Source organism: Macaca thibetana, chromosome 16, assembly GCF_024542745.1.
Source record: "Macaca thibetana thibetana isolate TM-01 chromosome 16, ASM2454274v1, whole genome shotgun sequence".
In the NCBI taxonomy this organism is placed as follows: domain Eukaryota; kingdom Metazoa; phylum Chordata; class Mammalia; order Primates; family Cercopithecidae; genus Macaca; species Macaca thibetana.
Window position 1 is genome coordinate 53,214,204 of NC_065593.1, and position 22,759 is coordinate 53,236,962.

At 51.0% G+C, this 22,759-nt stretch overlaps 1 protein-coding gene across 2 annotated transcripts in view; it reads right to left on the reverse strand.

Annotated features, from left to right (window-relative positions):
• MPP3 (MAGUK p55 scaffold protein 3) overlaps positions 1-19,184 on the reverse strand; it is a 32,228-nt gene extending 13,044 nt beyond the window's left edge. The window contains exons 1-15 of one of the 2 annotated variants that reach the window (XM_050763023.1): positions 19,097-19,184; positions 18,756-18,814; positions 17,892-17,953; positions 17,586-17,704; positions 17,271-17,348; positions 16,047-16,127; positions 15,671-15,808; positions 13,769-13,850; positions 11,733-11,818; positions 9,901-9,975; positions 6,726-6,922; positions 3,901-3,965; positions 2,520-2,540; positions 1,883-1,924; positions 48-212 (exon numbers count right to left, since the gene is read on the reverse strand). In XM_050763023.1, coding sequence (XP_050618980.1) covers positions 48-212; positions 1,883-1,924; positions 2,520-2,540; positions 3,901-3,965; positions 6,726-6,922; positions 9,901-9,975; positions 11,733-11,818; positions 13,769-13,850; positions 15,671-15,808; positions 16,047-16,127; positions 17,271-17,348; positions 17,586-17,704; positions 17,892-17,916 — 1,174 coding nt within the window. In that variant the 5' untranslated portion in view covers positions 17,917-17,953; positions 18,756-18,814; positions 19,097-19,184. Of the gene's footprint in view, positions 1-47; positions 213-1,882; positions 1,925-2,519; positions 2,541-3,900; positions 3,966-6,725; positions 6,923-9,900; positions 9,976-11,732; positions 11,819-13,768; positions 13,851-15,670; positions 15,809-16,046; positions 16,128-17,270; positions 17,349-17,585; positions 17,705-17,891; positions 18,648-18,755; positions 18,815-19,096 lie in introns of those variants that run through there. The other variant, XM_050763022.1, reaches the window with a different exon arrangement.
• Positions 19,185-22,759: the final 3,575 nt, after the last annotated feature.

Below are 22,759 nucleotides of genomic sequence, written 5' to 3' on the forward strand. Positions count from 1 at the left end.
CAGGGAGGAAACCAGATCACTTCCTGGAAACCCAGGATGGCACCTACCGATCAGAACCACCAGGCGGGGCCGCTCTCCGGGCTGGTGTTGGTACCTGGCCACCTCCTCGTAAGTCAGCAGCTCTGGAGACTCAGCTCCGGAGGACATCTTCCCTTCCTGGGAGCCCCCCAGTCTCTCCCTACAGCCCAGCCGGAAACTCCTCCGAAGACCAGCTTGGAAGGAGGGGCAGAGGGACACCATGGCATTGGTCTCAGAATCTCCCAGAAGAGACTTTTTCCACCTGGCCAGACCTGGAGATGGGACTGAGTCCCACTGACCTCTCCCAACCTCCTCCTGCTACTGGAAGAGGTTGTTCGGGAAACACAATGGTAAGATGAAAGGGTGACCCTGCATTCACAAACTAGCGCTCAAGGTCACTGTTTTACTTGGCATGTGACTGACCTTGGACAAGTCCCTTCATCTCTCTGAGCCTCAATTTCCTTATCTGTGAAATTAGGATATGAATCTACAAATACCATGTGTGGTCCTAGATCGGATCCTGGACCAAGGGAAAATGCCATAAAGGACATGATGGGGACAATTGATAACATTTAAATAACAGCATATAATAGATTTGGATGCATTTTAAATTCTCAGAATTTGATCATTGCCCTGAGGAGGTCCTTGGCCTTGGGAAATACATGCTGAGAGATTTAATGGGAAAGCGACATGATGTCTACAACTAAGTCTCATATGACTCAGGAAAAAAAATGCAGAGATGTGGGAAAGGAAATTGAGCAAACATGGCAAAGGAGCAACAACTGGTGAATCTGGCTGTGGAGTATATGGGAGTTCTTTATATAATTCTTACACCTTTCCAGTAAGTTTGAAATTACTTCAAAATAAAAGCTAAGGGGCTGGGTGCAGTGGCTCATGCCTGTATCCCAGCACTTTGGGAGGCCGAGGCAGGTAGGTCACTTGATCCCAGGGGTTCACGACTAGCTGGGCAACATGGTGAAACCCTGTCTCTACAAAAAATACAAAAATTAGCCAGGTATAGTGGCATGCACCTGTAGTCCCAGCTACTAGGGAGGCTGAGATGGAAGGATCCCTTGAGCCTGGGAGGCTGAGGCTGCAGTGATTTGTGATCACACCACTGCACTCCAGTGTGGGTAACACAGCAAGACCATTTCTCAAAAACTAATTTAAAAAAAAGTTTAAAAACTTTTTGGAAAGGAGGACTGCTTGAAGCTAGGAGCTTGAAACCAGCTTGGGTAACACAGCGAGACCCCACCTCTACAAAAAAAATATATTTTTAATCAGCTGGGCATGGTGTCAGGTGCCTGCAGTCCCAGCTACTCAGGAGGCTGAGGTGGGAGGATTGTTTGAGTCTAGGATGTTGAGGCTGCTACAAGCTGCAATGTCACTACTGTACTCCAGCGTGAGTGACAGAGCAAGGCCCTGTCTCTAAAAAATAACCAAAAAACAAAAAAAACTTTTTGCCTATCTCTAAGACGTTTGAAAAAACTGACGAAAGTAAAAGAAGTGAAAAGGGGCTCTGGAGAGCAGTAAACACCCTCACTGTGTGGTGGTGGTGTTAACACTGAATAAACTCCAATTGCGATGATGGTGATAATAGAATTGGTATTAATGTAGGGGTGTGTGTACCTTTCCCGCCAGGGCATGTGCCCCATGGCTGGGTAAAAGCTGGGTGGGGACTCAATGCCTGGGCAGGCTCAGCTCCTGCTCAGGCTGAGAGAACTGAGGAGAGACGGGGGTCCCACAGGCTCTGCTGCTCCAGAAGGACTCCTGGGGCTCACATCAGCCTGCTTTGACCTCTCCCTGCCTCTGGAGCCTGGGGTGGGGCAGGTTGTGCATGTGGGTGTCAGGGGGAGCTACTTACCCACATACTGCCCTTTGAGGTAGCCCTCACAGTCACAGGCCTCTGGGAAGCAAAAGAGGGAAGGAAGCCAGTGAGTCCCGCCAGACACATCTGGCCCAGGGGACCCAGCCCCTGGATGGCCGGGCAGGAAGAGCCCCCTGGGATGGTGTCTCATGGGGAGCTCAGGGGAAATCCCATGTCCTGGATACCCCAAGAAAGCAAGGTCTTCTGTTTTGCTCAGTTCTCCATGCTTAGGCCCCTAACAGCCTTTCCAGGCCCTGAGGGGGATTCTAGGCCAGCAGGCCTCCCCAGTCCCTGAGTGTGAGCAGCGTGAATAAGGAGGGATTCACTCCTGCCTGCCCTGCCCTCCCACCCCTTGTCTCCTACCCAGCCCCATCACAGCACGGCTGAGTCCTGGAAAGGCTGGGCCCCGCATGTCAGGAGAGCAGGGAAGGGCCCCAAGGCCTTGAACCCTGTCCCCACCAACTCTGCCTGCCTCAAGAAACAGCCCAGTCTGGCTGGCAGAGCAGGAAGAGGTGTGCAGACAGCGGGAGGGGCACAGCTGCCCACATGGGGAAAGAATACGAGTCCCTCAGGCCCCAAACGTTCCATGGAAAAGGGGCCGTGCCTGTGCACAGCGGACAGATACTGGGCCTACCTTTGTCACAAGGCTGATCATCTGCGGTTTGCACAAAAGACAGATGGAACAGCGTTAGTGGAGGGAAGCGGGGACCCTGCGGCTGAGGGCAGCCACGGCCCGGGTGCCTGAGGAGCCCGCCATCTGGCCTCTCTCCCTTTCCTCCAGTGAACCTGTGATCTGAGCTGTGGTACATTATTAAACCCCAAGACCTGCTCTAATTAGTCTTCTTGTGTGTGTCTCATTAGCAGCCCAGAGAAAGCCAGCTCGTCAGTGGCGCAGCAGCCTCAAGGCCACTGCACTCAGTGGCCCTTCTAACCTGACAGCAAGTCTGGAAAAGTGGCCATTGTCAGGGGCCCAGGGAGCAGCTTACTCCAGGATCCTGTAGTGGGAATAGGACCCACTCTCTCTTTTCTGGGGTTGGAGTCTGGCCCTGGAAAACGCAGATGCCTGAGGGTGGAGCGGGGTGGAGCAGAGCCGCAGGCCATCTGTGTTCTGGTCGCCTGGCACCTGCTCAGGCCACTCACTCGGTTACAAGTCTGCCCTCTAGTACCGGTGAGACCATGCCCTGGAAAAGCTTCCTCTCTACACGGGGCCCTACCCTGGGGCTCTGATCACAGGCCTTCAGAAAATGTGACCCCACCTCTGCTCACTTCACCTTGTGACCCTACATATTCCCAGCTTAGAAAAGATACCTGACTCTACTGACTTCATAGCGTTCCAAGAAGTAGGTGGACGTGTTTTCTAAAGTGTAAAGGGCTACACGGTGTAGAGTTGCCAGATAAAGTGCAGGATACCCACTTAAACTTGAATTTTAAATAAACAAGAAGTAACTTCTCAGTGTAAGTATGTCCCAAATATTGCACAGGACATACTTCTACTATAATAAAAACTAAATAAAAACATACCTATGCTATAAACCAATCTGTCATCTATCTGAAATTCAAGCTTCAACTGGGCATCCTTTATTTGTATTTGCCCAGTCTGGCAGTCTGGCAGCCCTACCAGAGGCACCGGGTCACACACGGCCTTCTCCATTCCCTTCCAACGCCACTGCTTCTTCCATTTTCAGGGTCAGAGAGCCCTTGGGAATCTAACGAAAGCTGTAGATCCTCACACGCACATGCATACGCGCGTGAACACACACACACGTCTGCACATCAGTTTGGGAAAGTTGTTAATATATCCCCCAGCATCATCTATGGACTCCAAATATACAAGCTCCTCTCCAGTGACTCCAGCCACCTCCTACTTCCCACTCCCTCCTTCCTCTGGAGTCCATGAGCTCAGACAAGACCCCTGATGCCCCCTCCAGCCCACTGCCTGCTTCTTCCCAGCCTGAATCCTTCCTCATCCTAACCCCGGGCCCTCCCCGGAGTGCCATCCCTGACAATCTACTCACAGGGGGGCTTCTTGAGGCTCTGGGGGCTCGGCAGGGTGCCCGCGGCTCTCCGGTAGCTTAGTCGTCTGCAGGGACACAAGGGGATGGGTGGGCCCGTGAGCTGGGCCAGAGAATCATTTGAAAGGAACTTTCTGGAAAACTTGGGAAACCAAGGCCTGGATCCCACAGGTGGGCACACACTGGACACTCTGAGGGCCTCCTGCTTCGCACTAAGTTCCAACGAAGGGAACGCTTTCACAGGGCTCACTGGTTCGCCAGGAGGAAGAAACCGAGTCTCTAAGTCCAGAAATAGCTCATCCAGCTCAAGATGGCCACACAGGGATCCAGCCCAGTGTACGATCCTCAGCTGGTCATTACTCCCCTATGGCCAATTTCCAAGCAGAGGCGGCCCCTTCTCTACTCTCCAGCCTCCCCATCTCTGAGGGAGCTGGGAAATAGCAGAATGACTCCCAGGAGAGGCTGAGGACAGAAGTGACCCTAATTTAACACCCTCCCCTCAGTGGAAGGCTCAGCCCGGGTAGACTGTCCAATGTGGCTGTCAGTGGAGAGGTGAGGCTCTCAGAGGTGTCCAGATTCCCACATTGAAATGCAGCCGAAGGGTTGGGTGTGGCGGCTCACACCTGTAATCCCAGCACTTTGGGAGGCCAAGGTGGCAGGATCACTTGAGGTCAGGAGTTCAAGATCAGCCTGGCCAACATGGTGAAAAAATACAAAAAGTAGCCGGGCATGATGGTGCACGTCTGTAATCCCAGCTCCTCGGGAGGCTGAGGCAGGAGAATCACTTGAACCCAGGAGGCGGAGGTTGCAGTGACCTGAGATCGCACCATTGCACTCCAGCCAAGGGGATAGAGTGAAACTATGCCTCCCAAAAAAAAAAAAAAAAAAAAAAATTGCAGCTGAAGAGCCCTCCCCCATATCCTCTGGTAAGATGTTGCCAAGACCTGTGAACCCTAAAATGGAGATGGGTCTGGGGTTCCCGAGGGGACAGAGCTTTGTTCTCAGACATTGGCACCTCAGAATCAGCTGGAACATTTGTTAGAATGTGGGGTTTCTGGGTGGGACCCACGGATTTGCATTTCTAACAAGTTCCCAGGTGATGCTGAAGCCCCCAGCCAGGGGGCCACACCTTGAGGGCCACTAAAATGGGTGAACCCTGAGGTTCTGTCCTTAACACAGTCCACACACCAAAAGATGTGAGGGCTACAACCCACAGAGGAAGTCACAACTGCCACCCTCTGACCCAAGACTGAACTTCTTGGAAGTCTAAAGAAATAATTTGAAATATGAGGAACAGTCTATGTGCAAGGTAAGTATACTGAAGCCTTTTAACAGTGAAGAATTGGGAACAACCTAATAAAAGTGCAGCCACAGGAAAGCAGTGAAATCACTTAGCTAGTTCCTCCGAGAAGCCTTCCCTGCATTCCTGGATGAGGACGCAGCCTCCTAATATGAATTCACAGAGCACCAGGTCCTCCTCCCTTGCACCCATCACATTTACATAAACTGCTTGTTTGAAGAGTGTCTGACTTTTCCACTGAACTATAAGCTCCTCCAGGGCAGAAACCCCAGGTTCACAGCAGCCTGCAGGATGCTCAGCACAAGGCCAGCTCAATTCATCCTAAGTACCTGCCGCCTAGGAATGAATGGCACAGCTCCTGATGAGTTAGTATATAGCCACTAAAATCACACCACAAAAACGATGCTATAATATGGAAAATACTCATGCCAAAAATGTTAAAAAGAAAAAAAAAAAGGCAAGACCCCAAATTCTGTATGCAACACTCACATAAAAAGCACAGTAAGGAAATAAACTGCTGTTTAGATAGGGGTGAGATGTGGGGAATTTTCTTCCATAGTCTTCCTCTTCTGTATTTTTTTTTTTTTTTTTTTGAGTCAGGGTCTCACCCTGTTACTCAGGCTGGAGTGCAGTGGTGTTGTAACAGCTCACTGCAGCCTTGACCTTCTTGGACTCAAGCGATGCTCCTACCCCAGCCTCCCAAGGAGCTGGGACTACAGGTGTGTGCCACCATGCCCAGTTAGGTTTTTATTTTTTGTTTAGAGAGAGACAAGGTCTTACCATGTTGCCTAGGCTGGTCTCGAACTCCTGGGCCCAAGGGAACCTTCTGCCTCGGCTTCCCAAAGTGCTGGGATTACAGGTGTGAGCCACCACCATGCCCAGCCTCTCTTCTGTATTTTTATATTTTATTTCTCAGCATTCTCTAAGCATGCATTATAAAATATACATTAACTTAGGCTGGGCCCAGGGGTTCATGCCTGTAATTCCAGCACTTTGGCAGGTCAAGGCAGGTGGATCACTTGAGGCCAGGAGTTTGAGACCAGCCTGGCCAACATGGCAAAACCGTCTCTATTAAAAATACAAAATTAGCCAGGCATGGTGGTGCACGCCTGTAATCTCAGCTACTCAGGAGACTGAGGCAGGAGAATCGCTTGAACCCGGCAGATGGAGGTTGCAGTGAGCTAAGATTCACCACTGCACTCCAGCCTGGGTGACAGAGTGAGACTCTGTCTCAAAAAAAAAAAAAAAGTGTGTGTGTATATATATATTTGTGTATATACATGTATTTTGTGTGTGTGTGTGTATATATACAGATACACACACACACAATAGATTCCTTTAAATCTCAAATAGCCATCACCACTAGTTATGGGAAAAGACCAAACACAAGTGCAACTGGTACTTACCTTGGGGAAACAACGCTCAGCAGGCCCCTCTGGCTGTGAGGACACAGAGACTTGGGGGCCTGTCATGTACCTGCACCTCTGCCACTTTGGAACCAGCCCTTCACGACACACCCCAGACCCACCTCTCCTGGAACCGCTTGGAGGGGATGAGGCCAGCTCGAAGGTTGGTGTCCCCGACTCGCTTGGCCTGCCACCACGTGGGGTCGTCCTGGCTCACCACTTCCAGGACCTGCCTGCGCTGGAAGGGCAGGCCCGCCTCCTGACAAGGGATGGCCCGGTCCTCGCGAGGGTTGTAGTGGAAGAGGGCGCGCATGAACACCTGCACAAGGAGGGCTCTGGTGAGGCGGCCCTTCCCCATGTGAGCACCGACAGGTCATTGCCACATCAAAGGCCACATGATAACGACCACCCACACTTAGGAGGGCCAAGCGGCCTTTCGAATAGAAAGCTACTTGGAAACACTGCACATACGTTCTTAACTGTTCTTCAACCATTTGGGATACTATGGTCAGGAATTCCATCAAGAATCAGAAAATTAATAGACCCCATGACTGAATATCTCTTTCTCACCTAAATATTTCCTTATTTACTTGACCAGCTGTCCTCATAACAGCCTCTTAGCATACACACAGCAACAACTAATCCTGGGAACAAAAAGTAAAGGCAAGCACAATTTCTAACTCAAGTGTTATTTTTGACACGCCAACTGAGCTGACGGAAGGCAGCAGCCATCTGTTATATAAGTAATCTAGATGTTTGGGTAAGAACACAAATATCAACAAAACTACTGTTACTGACTCCTCACCATCACTTTTCAGTGGGTAATTGACACCCACAGCTCTTACAGCTCAATCCTGCCTCATCTGCCATAGACTCGGCCAAGCCCCAATTCCCCCCTCTACTCTAGAGTCACCCTCTCTGGAGAAGATGGTGTGAGTACACAGCATTTTTCACACTTCCTTGTTCTCTTCTATAATTTGGTGGCATGGATTAATTTTATTTATTTCTATTTTCAGACCATTAGGGCCCAATCACTTCAGTGGCAAACAGAAAAAAAAAAAAAAGGAATCAGGGGTCTTCCTCAGACAGATACAAACTGTATTCCTTTATATGCCAACCAGAAAAGATTCCATCGGACAACAGTAAGAACTTTCTGGCATATGTTGTGGGGACAGATACCCTTAACCAGCCACAGATGTTACCAGGGTCCTAAGCACTCAGAAGAGTGCGATCTTAAGTGGCCAGCCCAAATCAAGCATCTGGATCAAGAAGAAATATTCAAGAAGGATGGGCTGGGGGACAGGCTACTCATTTTGTCCTTTAGGAAAACCAAGTTCTCTTCCTCAAAGAGGGTTCCTCAAGTCAGAACCCTCAAAGTTGCATATGGGGACCACATTCGCTTGCCCTAAAAAGAATCACTTTCCACCAGGTAACAGGAAATATTATGCCCTGGGATTTAACCAAAGAGCACAAATAAGAAACAGCTATATAAAGATTATTTCTTCACTTGCTGCAAAAAACTGTCATTGAAGACATAGTCCATTACAAATCCACATTCTTCGAAGTATCGACTGACATTCCCTCTCTGCCAGATGCTGTAACATCTCTTCTTTCATGCTTTAAGTACTGACAGGCAGGTATGGGAATCAATCTTGAAAAACTGGCATGCTTCCTTCCATTCTCTGCTCAACAGTATGTAATTCATTATGCTATCCTTTTTGCCTTGGCTGCCAGGAAACTCAGATCCAAATGTACTGTGAAATCAAAGTGATGCCCTCCTCTCTATCTCATCAACCACCATCTCACAGTTCAGGTCTTAATAATGTCTCTCCTGGGCTTTTACAAGCGCCTTCTACCAGGCCTCCCTGCCTCCAACCTCTACCTCTACCCACTCCACCCTCTCCCTGTGGCTGCCTCAGGGAGCTTTCTAAAACACAAATATAACTATACCACTCCCATCCTAAAACAAAACAAAACAAAACAAAACAAAACAAACCACACACACACACACACACACACACACACACACACACACACACACACACAAACACCTGTAAGAGCTTATTAGAACCTATGGGACTATCTCTTGGGCTGTGGGATGGCTTCCCATATGCCCCAGGGCTGGACCATTCAGTGCAGCCTGGGCTGACTTCCAGCCAGCTGCCAGCACCTGCATCTCTTTGCCTAAGGACTTACTTTCTCTGGCCACTGGAGCCTGCTCTTCTCTAATCCAGCAGGCAGAAGTTGCTAGGAATTAATCCCCCAGGTGCAGCCTGGCAGGAGTTGGTGTACAGATCGCCCAGCTCCCAGGGCCCCTGGGTGGGATGATAGAGGCATGTGTTCCACAGGGGAGGAAGTAGTTCCCCAAGTTCCCAGCAGGACTAAGCTCCAGCTGCCCATAGTGGCAACCTGCTTGATAACACACCCTTGGTCAGATCAGCTGTCTTCCCTTTCCCAGTCCTGTACTGGTGTTTCCTGGGGTCACTTCCCAAATAAACCATTTGCATTAAAATCCTTGTCTCAGGGGCAGCTTCTAAGAGGCCCCAAACTAAGCAAGGATTATGCCAAAACCCTTAACAAGGCATTGAGGCCATTCAGAACATAGGCTTAACCCACCTCCCCAGCAAAACCCACCACCATCCTCCCCGCAAAGCCCCAGCACATCGCCCTTAACGTGCTCCTCTCCAGAATGCCAGGGAGCCTCTGTATGGGCAGACCCCGCCAAGGTCCCACTCTTCTTTACCTTCTTCAGGCCTCAGTTCCAACACCCCCACTCTGACACCCTCAAGGGTGACTGTAACTCTTTGTACAGAATCTTGACAAAGCACTTATTACATAGCAAGGAAAGGTTTGCTGCCCTTCTGCACCAGGAACCCTTGAAGCTACCAAGAGTCCCTGTCTCCAGCATCTGGCAGAGTGCCTGGCACAGAGGAGGTGACCAAATAAGGCAGGCTCAGCAACAATTAAACAAATGGCAGTTACTTAATTGGTTCAGAATTCAGCACACTTGGTACCTTCTCCTCCTCTTCATGGCCCTGAGTTTCTATTTCAATTAAAATAACCTCGTCTTTTATTATTAGTAAGCCACGTCAAATCCTGTTTAGAAAGAGGCAGGGTACAAACAAATGAATCACTTTGTGACGGAATTAAAGTCCTTCAATGGGCACAGATTACTAGGCCAGATCTACGATCTGTTCCCGAATGACTGTTTCAAGAGGCTGGACTGGATCCAGCCCCCAGCCAGCGAGCTGCATCTCTCAAGCTGAGAGAGGGCGCCGCAGGCCCACCTCCCCATACCTTGCTCTCCTTTAAGCGATCTTCCTCCTGGGTGGCTGGGATGATTTTTAGGGTGATGGATCCCTGGGACTGGGCCTGAAACGAGAGAGAACAGAAGCTTCTCGCCTACCAGGTCTAATCCTCCAAGAGCTCAACTTCTACTTCTCAGGCCTAAAAACTGATGTTCAGAAAGTCAGACTTGCAGCCTTCCAAGGCCCACCCTTCTAGGATGGTGCCCTGCTTGAATGAACTAAAGCAAAACTCAGTAACCAAGTAACTGTACCTTTTTGTATTTTTTTGTATTTTTATTATTTTAAAGGCAGTTCAAATTTAGCAGTGGAGGGTTGGTAACTGTATTTTCAAAAGACAAAGGGACGGAAGACTTTCCATGAGAACCCAAGGACTACGTGTTGAATTCCAATCCTCCATCCCTGCTGACCGCTAGGGCCCCAGAGGGCTCCCTTCCTTGCTTTCCTCTTGGGTCATCTGAACAACCCACTTCAGCTTCCTTTGCCTCTTTCCTGACTGATTTGGGGCTGGTCTCTGATTAATACTTCCCTCTTTGCTTCCATCTCCCCAATCTCAGGTCATGCCCAGCTTTCCAGGAGCTCCCTTCACCCTCATCTACAGAGACCCTGCAGCCCAATGCCAGGGGCCCAACAAGGAAGAATGCTGTCGGACCAGGACAGCCGGGCCCAACAGACCACCTCCTGGCCTCTCCACTACCCAGACAGCCCACACCCTTGCTCTGCAGCACAAGGAAGTTGGCACCCAAAGCCACAAAAAAGCAAGCTTGGGCAAAAGGACTGAAGGGCCTGCCTGCAATCTGCATCCTCTACAGAGGGGGCTTTATTTTGTTGGGTTTTTGTTTTGTTTTGTTTTTTGAGATAGAGTTTTGCTCTCATTGCCCAGATTGGAGTGCACTGGCATGATCTCGACTGCCTGCAACCTCCGCCTCCCAGGTTCAAGCTATTCTCCTGCCTCAGCCTCCCAAGCACCTGGGATTACAGGGGCCCACAACCATGCCCAGCTAATTTTTTGTATTTTTAGTAGAGATGGGGTTTCACCATGTTGCCCAGGCTGGTCTCGAACTCCTGACCTCAGGTGATCCACCTGTCTCAGCCTCCCAAAGTGCTGGGATTACAGGTGTGAGCCACTGGGCCCAGCCCAGAGAGGGCTTTAAACAGTGGGCCTCCTCTCTTCCGATCTTATCCTGTTTCTGCCCCCAAAACTATCAGAAGTTAGCAAAGAGTATCAGGTTGGGGGAGGAATCCTGAGGATAAAGGGGACCAAGCTATGATTGGGGCTTTTCACAATTTCAGTTTTGACTTCAACTCCCCAGAATGGACCACAGAGATTTTCAGCCAAGCATTTAATACCTTGAAATCCCCTTACACTTCTGAAGGGCTTTACCCTTTTCCAGATGTTGGCATCCCAATGATAACCACACATTGGTTGAGAAAGAATCCCTATCCCAACGTTAAAGGAAAGGAAATGGAAACTCAGATGATCTGATGGCTTGTCCAAGGTTGCACAGTTGGAAGGAGGCAGAGCCAGGATTCATACCCAGGACCCAGGACCCAGGAGGGACCTTGTGAAAGGGAGCCAGGGGAAGGAAGGAAGGCTGTGCTGAGAAGAGGGTCTAAGAGAGGCAGATGGAAGGGAAGATCCCCTCCTCCTGCCACCACCCCATACCCCAAGCACACCGTTAGGGGCACACCATAAGGCCACTTTGCCTGCCACCTCCTCAGGACAACAGCAAGGCTAAGCCAGAATCTGCCTTGGCTCCGGAAAGTGCCCCGCTCTGGGTGTCTGAAGACCCAGCACATCCCTAGCAGGCATGTAGCACGGACCAGAATCTGGCTGATCTCGTCGGGCCGCTTGTGCAGGACTGCGATCCCGTTCACTTCTCGGAGCTCGTCTCCAACGTGGACCAGGCCTAGGAGACACAGGGACTGACCATCAGCACAGGAGGAGAGCCTGAGCACCAATCACTTAGAGCTCCAAGCACCACAGGGGCCTGCCTGAGGAGCCCACTGCAGGGCCAACTCGAGGTTTAAAGTTGATGGGTGGGACTCGGGCGAACTAAGCCCCTGAGTGCTGGGCACCTCACTTGGCATGGAGGGCTCAAATCACCCAGTAAAATCTCCATTTTACAAATTGGCACCTGAGACCCAGGAAGATTAAGCAGCTTGCATAAGGCCACATTGCTATGAAATAATGAAGCCAGTATTCAAACACAGTTATTCTGATGTAGAAAGCCTGTGTTCTTTTTGCTATAACCTCTGCTTCTTTAAAATTATCATTAACTCTTCACCTTCCTAGGTTTACAGATATACTCCTAGAATGGCGTCCTTAAGTCTTAACAAGGAAAGACAAAAGCGCCAGTGAAGACATCATTAAGACTGTAAACACAATATGAGCCTCTGCCTGAATGACAAATGTCTTGGCATATTAGGGCCCTATTTGCTACTCAAAGTGGACACTGGCCTGGCTGCATCAGCATCACCTGGAGGCAGGTTAAAAGTGCAGAATCTTCAGCCTAGCTCAGACCTGCTGAATCAGTCTGCATTTTAACAAGATGCTCAGGGAATCTGTGTACTCGTTAATGTTTGCAAAGTGCTGGTCTAGGATTCTCTGCAACGGTGACCCCCCAGACTTTGGGGGTAACATCCCCCTATATCAGGAGGTTTGTCTCCCAGCTTAGTAGCTCTTCCACACACCGGTGATTCTCAACCTTTCTACCCAAATGAATCTGGGGCACAAACACTCTCTTTGTAATAGTGGTTTGACAAGACCTGGGGTGGTGGGGAAGGGTGTCATCCCTGTCCCAGTTAGTAATCCCCCAAGCCCATGCTATATTCTTAACTGTCACAGTCCTTGGACTAAACCAACGCATGAGCTTTTTCTCAATCACCCCAAAGTACTCCATGACTATTTTTTATATATATACGTATATATAAAATACGTATATATAAAATATATACATATATATGTATATATAATTTTTTCTTTTTTTAGAGACAGTCTCACTGCGTCACCTATGCTAGAGTGTAGTGGTGTAATCACAGCCCACTGCAACCTGAAACTCCTGGGCTCAATCTTCCCACCTGGGCCTCCCGAATAGCTAGGACTACAGGTGGGGGCCGCCATGCATGGCCTATATTTTCTTTTTCTCTTTTTTTTTTGAGACGGAGTTTTGCTCTTGTTGCCCAGGCTGGAGTGCAATGGTGTGATCTCGGCTCACCACAACCTCCACCTCCCAGGTTCAAGTGATTCTCCTACCTCAGCCTTCTCAAGTAGCTGTGATTACAGGCATGCGCCACCAATCCTGGCTAATTCTGTATTTTTAGTAGAGACGGGGTTTCTCCGTGTGGGCCAGGCTGGTCTCGAACTCCCGACCTCAGGTGATCTGCCCACTTTGGCCTCCCAAAATGCTGGGATTATAGGTGTCAGCCACAGTGCCCGGTTTTTTTGTTTGTTTTGAGACAGAGTCTCACTCTGTTGCCCAGGCTGGAGTGCAGTGGCATGATCTCGGCTCACTGCAACCTCCACCTCCCAGGTTTGTGTGTTTAGTAGAGATGGGGTTTCGCCATGTTGGCTAGGCTGGTCTCCAACTCCTGACCTCAAGTGATCCGCCCACCTCAGCCGCCCAAAGTGCTGGGATTACAGGTGTGAGCCACCACGCCCAGCTGGCCTATATTTTCTATTAAAATTTCTACTGACTTGGGAAGGAGATGAGAATTCCAGCCACAACCCCAGAAAGCAAAGCACATCCCAAACAGGTGGTCTGATAGGAGAGAAGTAAGGGGAGCTATGAGCAAAAGTGGAGGGCTCTGGAACAATGGCCATGATCAGGGGTGGGCCAGCTTTGCACGCCGCCACTCACCGCTCCTGTCTGCTGCGCCTCCTCGCATGATCCTGGCCACCACGACAGCCCCTGAGTGCTCGTCCCGCCGGATGGTGGCGCCCTGAACCCGAGACAGAAGAGGCAGGTTCTTAAGCAGCAGCTCCAAATCTCAGACCCCTACTCTCTGGACCCAACACAGCCTCCCCAGTCCCTCCCTCTGACAGTGCTGAGGGCAGATCAGTGGGGACCTTCCCAATGCTGAAGACAAAACAAAACCAACATCTCCCATTAGTACAGCCCTGCACTTTACAGTTTACAAGGCACAATAATGCTGCAACATTTTAGATGAGGGACTGGGGCTCAGAGAAGTTAAATATCCTCAAGGTCACCCAGCTGGTAAAGGGGAAAGCTTTTTGTGATGCCAAATCCAGTACGTTCTCCATCACATCTCTGTCATATCACAGTTCCTACCACTTGCAAAGACATTTAATAATGAGGATGATACGTGCCAGCTAATTCTCACCCTGCCTCTACCCAATCACAGGGTTACCAGGCCTTCTGCTGCTGCTGAGGGAAACCAATTATGCACCCCAGCCAGAGCTTCGGGACCAGGACTTGGCCCATGAAGCACAGCAGAGATGACACTTAGGATGAGAAAGGAACTAACGAGCCCTCGATTTCCTGCACCACAGAGGCTGGACTGCAGCAGGACAGCAGAAAGCTTAAGAGCTAAGCTCTAGGGCTGGACAGCCCTGGGTGTGAACACAGTTCCACCATTTACAAAAAGCATGTGGCCTTAGCAAGGAAATCTCTTATCCTCTTCAAGCCTGTTTCCTGTGAGATGTGGGATAGCATTTAACTCACAGTGTTGTTGCAAGGATTCCATGCAATGCACTTAGTACACAGTAAGCACTCAACATATGTTAACCACTTATTAGTGGCTGTAACTGCAAACACATTTGCACAGTTATTGTTAACATCATCCGTGCCATCTATTTGAAGTACATAAAATAATTATTACTAGAGAGGCCATCAACTAAGAACCCCAGGACTTCTAGCCCCCCGAGACCTGAGAACTTTCCAGCATTGCTATCTATCATTTACTCAGCTCTGAACTGCCAGCACCCAATACCGCCTGGATAGGAGGGCTCACAACGTGTTTGCTAAATCAATGGATGGCTGCTCCATTTTACAGGTGAGGAAACAGAGGGAGAGGAGAGATCCTCGTCTGCTTGCAGAAGAGGCTCATTGGAGGTCATTTGGGGAAAGCTGGAAATAGAGAATGACAGCTGTGGGATCTTCTGGAGCCAATCTCAATTCTCTGGGCTTCCACCATTTCCGTGCATCTCCTAAACAACACTGTCCCTTTGGTCGGTAAATCAATGTTGAACCAGGACCAAAGTGATAGCAATCAGTCTACTGGGGAGAGGAATGCCCCGTGCTTCCTCAATATTCAGAGCAGGCATTGTCACACGTTTTCTGTAAGAGGCCACACGTAAATATTTTAGGCCAGCTACACGGTCTCTGTCACAATGACTCAATTCTGCCATCGCACTATAAAGGCAGTCACAGCCTATCTGTAAGTGAATGGGCCTGGTTGTGCTCCAAAAAAGCTTTATTTTAAAAAATAAGCTGTGGGCTGGGTTTGGCCCTTGGGCTGTAGTTTGTCCATTTCTGGCTTAAAGGATGATCAGGGTCACCCTATACAATTGTGCAGGTTATTTACTGCACAAAGCGGGTTGGCCACAGTTGAGAGGGGCTGTATCCACCCAGAGGAAGGGGTGCCCTGCACACAGAGGCGCCACAGGGACGAGCAGCAGCCCCGGCAAAGCTGCTGTCACTCACTCTGAAGACTTCGGGGAGGGTCTTGTCCCAGTGTTCTGGGTGGGGGTGAGAGGCAGGGGAAGAGTGGGTTAGAGAGAAGCAGGCAGCAGCACCTACCAGGGGTTCCTTGTTCTTCACCAAGCGGACGATCTTCACAGATTCCTCATCAAAATCCTCATCGATATTGTCAGGCAGAGGCGGGAGAACGGGGTCAAAATTCTTCTGGGCAACCGTGTCGTGTACCATGAGCACAGCCTGTCGGGAAAGCAAGAGAAAAGGAGGGCTGGCCCGCCACTCACAGGGTCAGCAGGCCGTGGCTAGGTGGTGGTCTGGAGGGTGGCAGACGCCATGCCAGAGAGACAACTGCCCAGACACTAGTGCTGAGGATCGCTCCCTCAGAAGTCTCCACTCCTCAGCCTCACGAGGAGAGCTCCCTCCACCCCCGTCCCAGGAGACACAGACGCATGGGTGGGCAGGGGCTCTGCGCGACTACCCTCAGGTGCGGGGTGGACAGCAGCTGGAGCAGCTCCTTCTCATCACTGTGCACGGAGGCGGCCTGCAACTCCTCCATCACCTGCAGAGAATGAGACAGGCGCCACCGATGGCTAGAGGTGCCCCTGCCCCACATCTGCTGGGTCCTTCTTCTTTGGGCCACAGACCCAAGGGCCCACCCAGCTGCAGCCCCCAGGGGCTGAGGGGCAGACCCTCAGCCACCCCAGGACGATGATCCCGGGAACATCACACCAGGGGTCAGGAGCAGCTCGACAGGGCCATCCTCCAAGGAGCCACCATTTTAAGCCCTATGTGCTTTCTGCTTTATGTGGATCTTCTCACTGAACCCTGCAACCAACTCGATGCAGAGGGTCTTGTTACTTTGCCATTTTACAGATGAGAATCCTGAGACTCAGAGATTAAACATCTTGCCCGAAGTCACAGAGCTCATATACAGCACAGCTAGGATTTGAACCTGGGCTTACCTGGCTCTCAGATGCTATTTTATGAATGAGGAAATGGGAGCTCAGAGAGGTTGAGTGGCCTACTTAACATCACAGAGCCAGTGGGACAGGCAGCGCTGAGCCTGGGACGGGCAATCTAATGTGCCCCTAATCACATTCCACAGTGGAGAAGGGCCCAGGGCTCTGCATCCACAGGCTGCACCCATCCCTCCCCAGGCCATCTCCTGGGGTTAGGAGAGTTTATTCAGGAGCTGATCTTAGTAATCAACCAGAATGGCTTTTCCCCAACCATACAACACAGACGACTAGGTCCACAAGAAATTAAGAAGCGTTCCTTTAAAAAATGAGAAGCCTGAGCCAGTATGCGGGGACACACTCTAGGTCCCTTGACTTCAGGAAAGCACAGATACAATGTCTAATTGACCTATTCAAATCATCCGTCTTCAGAGCAGTTTGGGAACTGCTCAGCCAATCCAATGCTCTCATTTACAGCAGAGGAAACAGACTTGCTCCAGAACACACAGAGAGTGGGCAGCCCCATGTCAGTGTCTCCCAACCCAGTCCAAGGCTCACCGGTTCCTCCCTGCCTTTTGGGGAACCCAGAGAGAGGAAGAGAAAGAGGAGGACAAGGGAAGAAAACACCCCTTCACCTTTGGGCTCCTGATTCCTGGTGTCCCCAGACTAAGCAAACGAGGCAAGATGAAGGAACCCTACAGGGTAGGGAGTGGGGCAGACGCTCTAAGGAGAAACCTGGGGCTTACGTCCTCAGCGAGGGCCACGGCGCTGTGCAGAACTGGGGTTGGACTTTGCCTTTCATAATAGCGAAGCTTCTCATGAATCTGCAAAGACAGAGTATTTCAGATGCACCCTGGACACCACACATCCCACCCATGGCTGTGGGGACAACTGAGGCAGCAGACTGGGCCACTGATGGGGCACCGTAAGAGAAAGTCCTGTGCAGTGGGCAAGTGAAGGCCTTCCTGGGGCAGGGAGATGACTAGGATGACCTCAGACAGCCCCAGACAGCTAGAAAGACCTCTAGACACCCTTCCAGGCAGGATGACGTGGGACTTCACCTTCATTAAGTAACTGAGGCTTTTTTCACTGAAAACATCCCTCAGGAAGCCCATCTCCTCCTTGTGGTTGGAGTCAGGTCTCAGCTGGGAGGTCAGCAGGGCCAGGGTTTCATGCAAACCTGGGGAGAGGTGAGAAAAACAAAGGATAGCAAACGCAGTGGGTGCTCCCTGCCCCCAAGGAGGCCGAGTGGGGCCTCAAACAGCACTTCGGTCCTGCCGTGAGGACATTCTCTCCCCAGGTTCTCACTGCCAGGGCCTGGAGGCTGCCAGGCAGGCTCTTGTCTTCAGCCCGGGGGAGGTACTTACCAGAGTCCTCCGACAGCACTGGCATGCTGGTGTTGTCACTTCCTGACCTCTCCCTGCAGATTCTGGGAGAAGGGGGTGGGGGTGGGTATTGAAGCTCCATCAAGCATATTTATTCAACAAACTGACTACACCTCTACTGTGTTCTCTGAGACCAAGCTGTGGACAGAGAAGATGGGAACAAATAACTCTGCTCACTTTTTTCAGAGAGGAAGGAAATAAAGCTAAGATGTGCTGAGTGTTCTCAATGTGCCAAGCATTGTGTGGGGTGATTTCTATGATAAATTTTTTGTCTGCACAAAGTCCTGAGAAAAGACTGCGAATGTTCCCATTTTCTTGATGAAGAAACAGCGGCGTGGAAGGGTTCAGAAAGTTGTGGGTCAAAATCCACATTCAAGCAGGCTCTTCCAGGCTGGCCTTGGAGGTGCCAAGTGACCCTGCCTGACAGTGTCTGCTGTCCTCCGCAGCGCACCCCCTCCACTATAACCTTGTAAGAGCCCTGGCTCAAGCCCCCGCTGGGACCCACCTTCCACAACTACCTGGCTGGGCCTACAAGCCCCCTCTCCCCGACCCCCCAAGACCCAACCCAAAGGGAGTCTCCAGACTGGAGTGCAGAGAGGAGGGGGAGAAATGGGAGTCGGGCTTCCATTATGCGGGGGGGACCCCTATCTCAGGAGGCCCCCCAAGGTGCTCTGCAGCACGTGGACCTCAAAAAGTCCTCCTTAGGAAGAGGAGAAGGAGAGTCATGATTGATTCATTCCACAAACATGGAGCCAGCCCGCGGCGCCGAGCCCCGGTGCCACTAAGAGGCATAAGAACCGCCCCGGGCCCTCCAGCCCCCGCCTCGCCCCGCCACGCCGGACTCACCCTTGGGCTGCTCTCCGCAGGAGGCCGAGCACCGACTCCCGCTCGCTCTCCGAAGGAACCTGTGGGACGAACAAGGAGCGCGCTGGGCGCAGAAGCGGCGACCCCAGGGGACCTCGGAGGGCGGTCCCGGAGGACGCAGAGCGGCAGGGAGCTGGGGGCGCGCGGCAGGGCGGGCGCGGGAAGAGGGAGGCGGGGGCCGAGGGGCGGGGCTGAGACCCCCGCGGTGGGCTCGGTGGGCCGCGAGGCTGCCTGGGAGCACGAGAGGAGGGTCTCGGCCCGGTCTCCCGCCCCTCCCGCCGCGGCGCCCAGCTCCCTCGTCCGTTGCCCGCGCCGCCTTCTACCTCGTCGCGCCGGGATGTGTGCTCCGCGAACGGGAGCCGCGCGGGTGCTCCGAGCCTGGGCCGCCGCTGGCTCCGCCTTCCTGGGCCCCTCCCTGCGGCTGCCGCGCAGGGCGGGGGTGGCGGAGCCTAAGGAGGCGCGGCGCGGGGAGGAGGCGGGGGAGGAGCAGAGGCCGCCCTCCGCGTCTGGCACCGCCGCCCCCCCGGGCCGGGCTCCGCTAGCCGGCGTCGTACCCCCTCCCGCTCTCCCGCTCTCCCGCTCCCTGAGCCCCCTGCCTGTGTCCCCCCCGCCCTGGCACACAGCCAGCCTTCCCTTCCGGCCGCACAACCCACCCTCCTCGAGTGGAGGGGTGGACACCTGCTCAACAGAGAATTCGATTTTGCAAACATTTATTGAGCACCCTCCAGGTGCCAGGCGCTGTGCCAGGGGCCAGGGCTTCAAAGACGACCAAGGCAGAGATTCTGGGTTTGAAGATCTCCGGAGCTGGGGCTGGGGGCCGGTCGGATGCGAGGGCAACTCGCTGTAACAATGCAACGCGCTGGGAAAGATTTATCAGTGCACGCTGCCCTGAGGGCGCGGAGCAGGGGAGGAGAAGTCAGGCTGGAGAGAAGGGGGACTCCATTCTGCCCGGCTGCAGGGGGGTGAGGCTACATACCAGAGGCCACCAGCATCCAAGGGCTTTACTGGAAAAAGAGCTCTGAAATGGCCATGACAATAACTGACTTCCATTGTGCTGTCTCTACGCCCAGGTACTCCTCAGATCACTTCCCTTCACAGTAGTTCCTGATAGCAAGACCATTATTATTTTGGTTCTGCAATTGAGAAAACTGAGGTTCCAGGTGGAAGAATGTGTATAGGGGAGAGCATAGGAACTGCTGGGCGAGTGAACAGGTGGTTGTGGGTATTAGAAAGTGAGGAGTGGGTGAGTGAGTGGGCCCCCTTCCCTCAATCCCAGCAGCAAAGAACAGCACAGCACATGTCAGGAGAGGTGGACCCAGAGGTCAAGTCTGGAAGTAAATCCTTCCCAGGAACCAGGGAAAATGGGTTGGCAGGCCCCACAGGCTGTAGTGCATGGGGAGGCTGTGAGAGGCAGCAAATGTCATGATGACGTTTCCCCTCATTCCTCAAAAATTATCCTCATTCCTCAAAAAATATCCACACTATTGCCGCTCAAAATGTAACTTGCCTAAGACTCACTAGGGGGTTGTGTAATGCTGGGGTGGTGCCAGATTCTGAATTTCTAACAAGCTCCCAGGTGATGTGATGCTGCTGGTCTGCAGACCACACTTTTTGAGTGGAGAGAGACTGCATGAGACACATTTTTAGCTGCAATGCTTAGTGTTGGAAAGATAACGAGAACCATCTGATATGGGGTCAAATGATTTAGGACAAGAACACCAGGAAGTGATGTTGGAACAAGTAGATATTTATGTGCCTGAAGGGACCCAATCCCTACCTCACACCATATTCAAAACACGATTTAAGAGAGATCACTTGCCTAAATATAAAGCAAATTGATAAAGCTACTAGAAGAAAACAGGAGGGTATCTTTTAAATCTTGGGGTATGGAAAGATTTCCTAGAAAGGATGCAAAAAAGCCAGGCATGGTGGCATGAGCCTGTATCCCACATACTCAGGAGGCTGAGGCAGGAGAATTGCTTGAGCCCAGGAGTTCAAGGCTGCAGTGAACTATGATTGGTCCACTGCACTTCAGCTTGGGTGACAAAGAGACACCATCTCTTAAAAAGGAAAAACTAAAAAAAAAAAGCATGGACCCTGAAAACAATTGATAAACGGACCTCATCAAAATTTAAAACTCCTGCTCATCAAAAAACACTTGGCCTGGCACAGTGGCTCATGTCTGTAATCCCAGCACTTTGGGAGGCTGAGGCGGGTGGATCACCTGAGGTCAGGAAATTGAGACCATCCTGGCTAACACAGTGAAACCCCATCTCTACTAAAAATACAAAAAATTAGCCAGGCGTGGTGGCACACGCCTGTAGTTCCAGCTACTCAGGAGGCTGAGGCAGGAGAATTGCTTGAACCCTGGAGGTTGCAGTGAGCCAAGATCAGGCCACTGCACTCCAGCCTGGGTGGCAGAGTGAGACTCCATCTCAAAAAAAAAAAAAAAGACCGGGCGCTGTGGCTCACGCCTGTAATCCCAGCACTTTGGGAGGCCCAGGCGGGCAGATCACAAGGTCAGGAGGTGGAGACCATTCTGGCTAACATGGTTAAACTCCTTCTCTACTAAAAATACAAAAAATTAGCTGGGCATGGTGGCAGATGTTGCAGGGAGTGGAGATCACACCACTGCACTCCAGCCTGGGCGACAGGGTGAGACTCCGTCTCAAAAAAAAAAAAAAAAAAAAAAAACTATTAAGAAAATAGGACCAGGGACCAGGTGCAGCGGCCCACACCTGTAATCCCTTCAAGCACTTTAAGAGTTCAAGGCGGGTAAATGGCTTGAGCCCAGGAGTTCCAGACTAGCATGGGCAACACGGCAAAACCCAGCCGGTATCTACTAAAATTACAAAAACTAACAAGGTGTGTTGGCTTGTGCCAGTAGTCCCAGCTGCTCAGGAGACTGAGGCAGGAGGATCACTTGAGCCTGGGAAGCAGAGGTTATAGTGAGCCATGATTGTGCCACTGCACTCCAGGCTGGGTGGCAGAGTAAGACCCTGTCTCAAAAAGAAAAGAAAAGAAAAGAGAAAAGAAAGAAGGAAAGGGAAGGGAGGGGAGGGAAGGGGAGGGGAAGCAAGGGAAGTAAGCCACAGACTGGGAGACTAGGAAGAAATATATCTGACAAAGAAATTGTATCCAGAATAAAGAACTCCTGTAACTCAATAAAAAGACAAACAACCCAATCAAAAAAACAGGCAAAAGAGATGAACACTCACTTCATAAAAGAAGATATACAAATAACCAATAAGCATATGAGAAAGCACTCATCCAACATCATCTGTCATCAAGGAAATGCAAATTAAAACCTGTCATGGTCAGTTTCTGCTGCTATAACAAAATACCACAGTAATTTATAAGTAATACAAATTTATTGCTTACAGTTCTAGAGGCAGGAAAGTCCAAGATCAAGGGGCCAGCCTGTTCAGTGTCTGGTGAGAGCCTGTTCCTCTCTGATGATGGCATTGGGTAAGTATCCTCACATGGTGGAAGAGAAAGACGGGCATAAAGGGATGAACACTGTGTCCTCATGTGGCATAAGGGGCCAAAGGGGTTAGGGTGCTCCCTTCAAGTTCTCTTATAAGGGCATTAATCCCATTCAAGTGTCCATCAACAAGTAAATGGATAAATATCCATTCACTTGTGGTATATCCATACAATGGTATATTTACTCACCAATAAAAAGAAACAAACTACAACTCAAAGACTATCCCTACCATGCAACAACATGGATAAACGTCAAAATAGATTGGGCCAGGCACAGTGGCTCACACCTGTAATCCCAGCACTTTGGGAGACCGAGTCAGGCAGATCACTTGAGGTCAGAAGTTCAAGACGAGCCTGGCCTGGCCAACATGGTGAAACCCCATTTCTAGTAAAAAAAAAAAAAAAAAAAAAAAAAAAAAATAGCCAGATGTGGTGGTAGGCACCTTTAATTCCAGCTACTCGGGAAGCTGAGACACGAGAATCACTTGAACCTGGGAGGC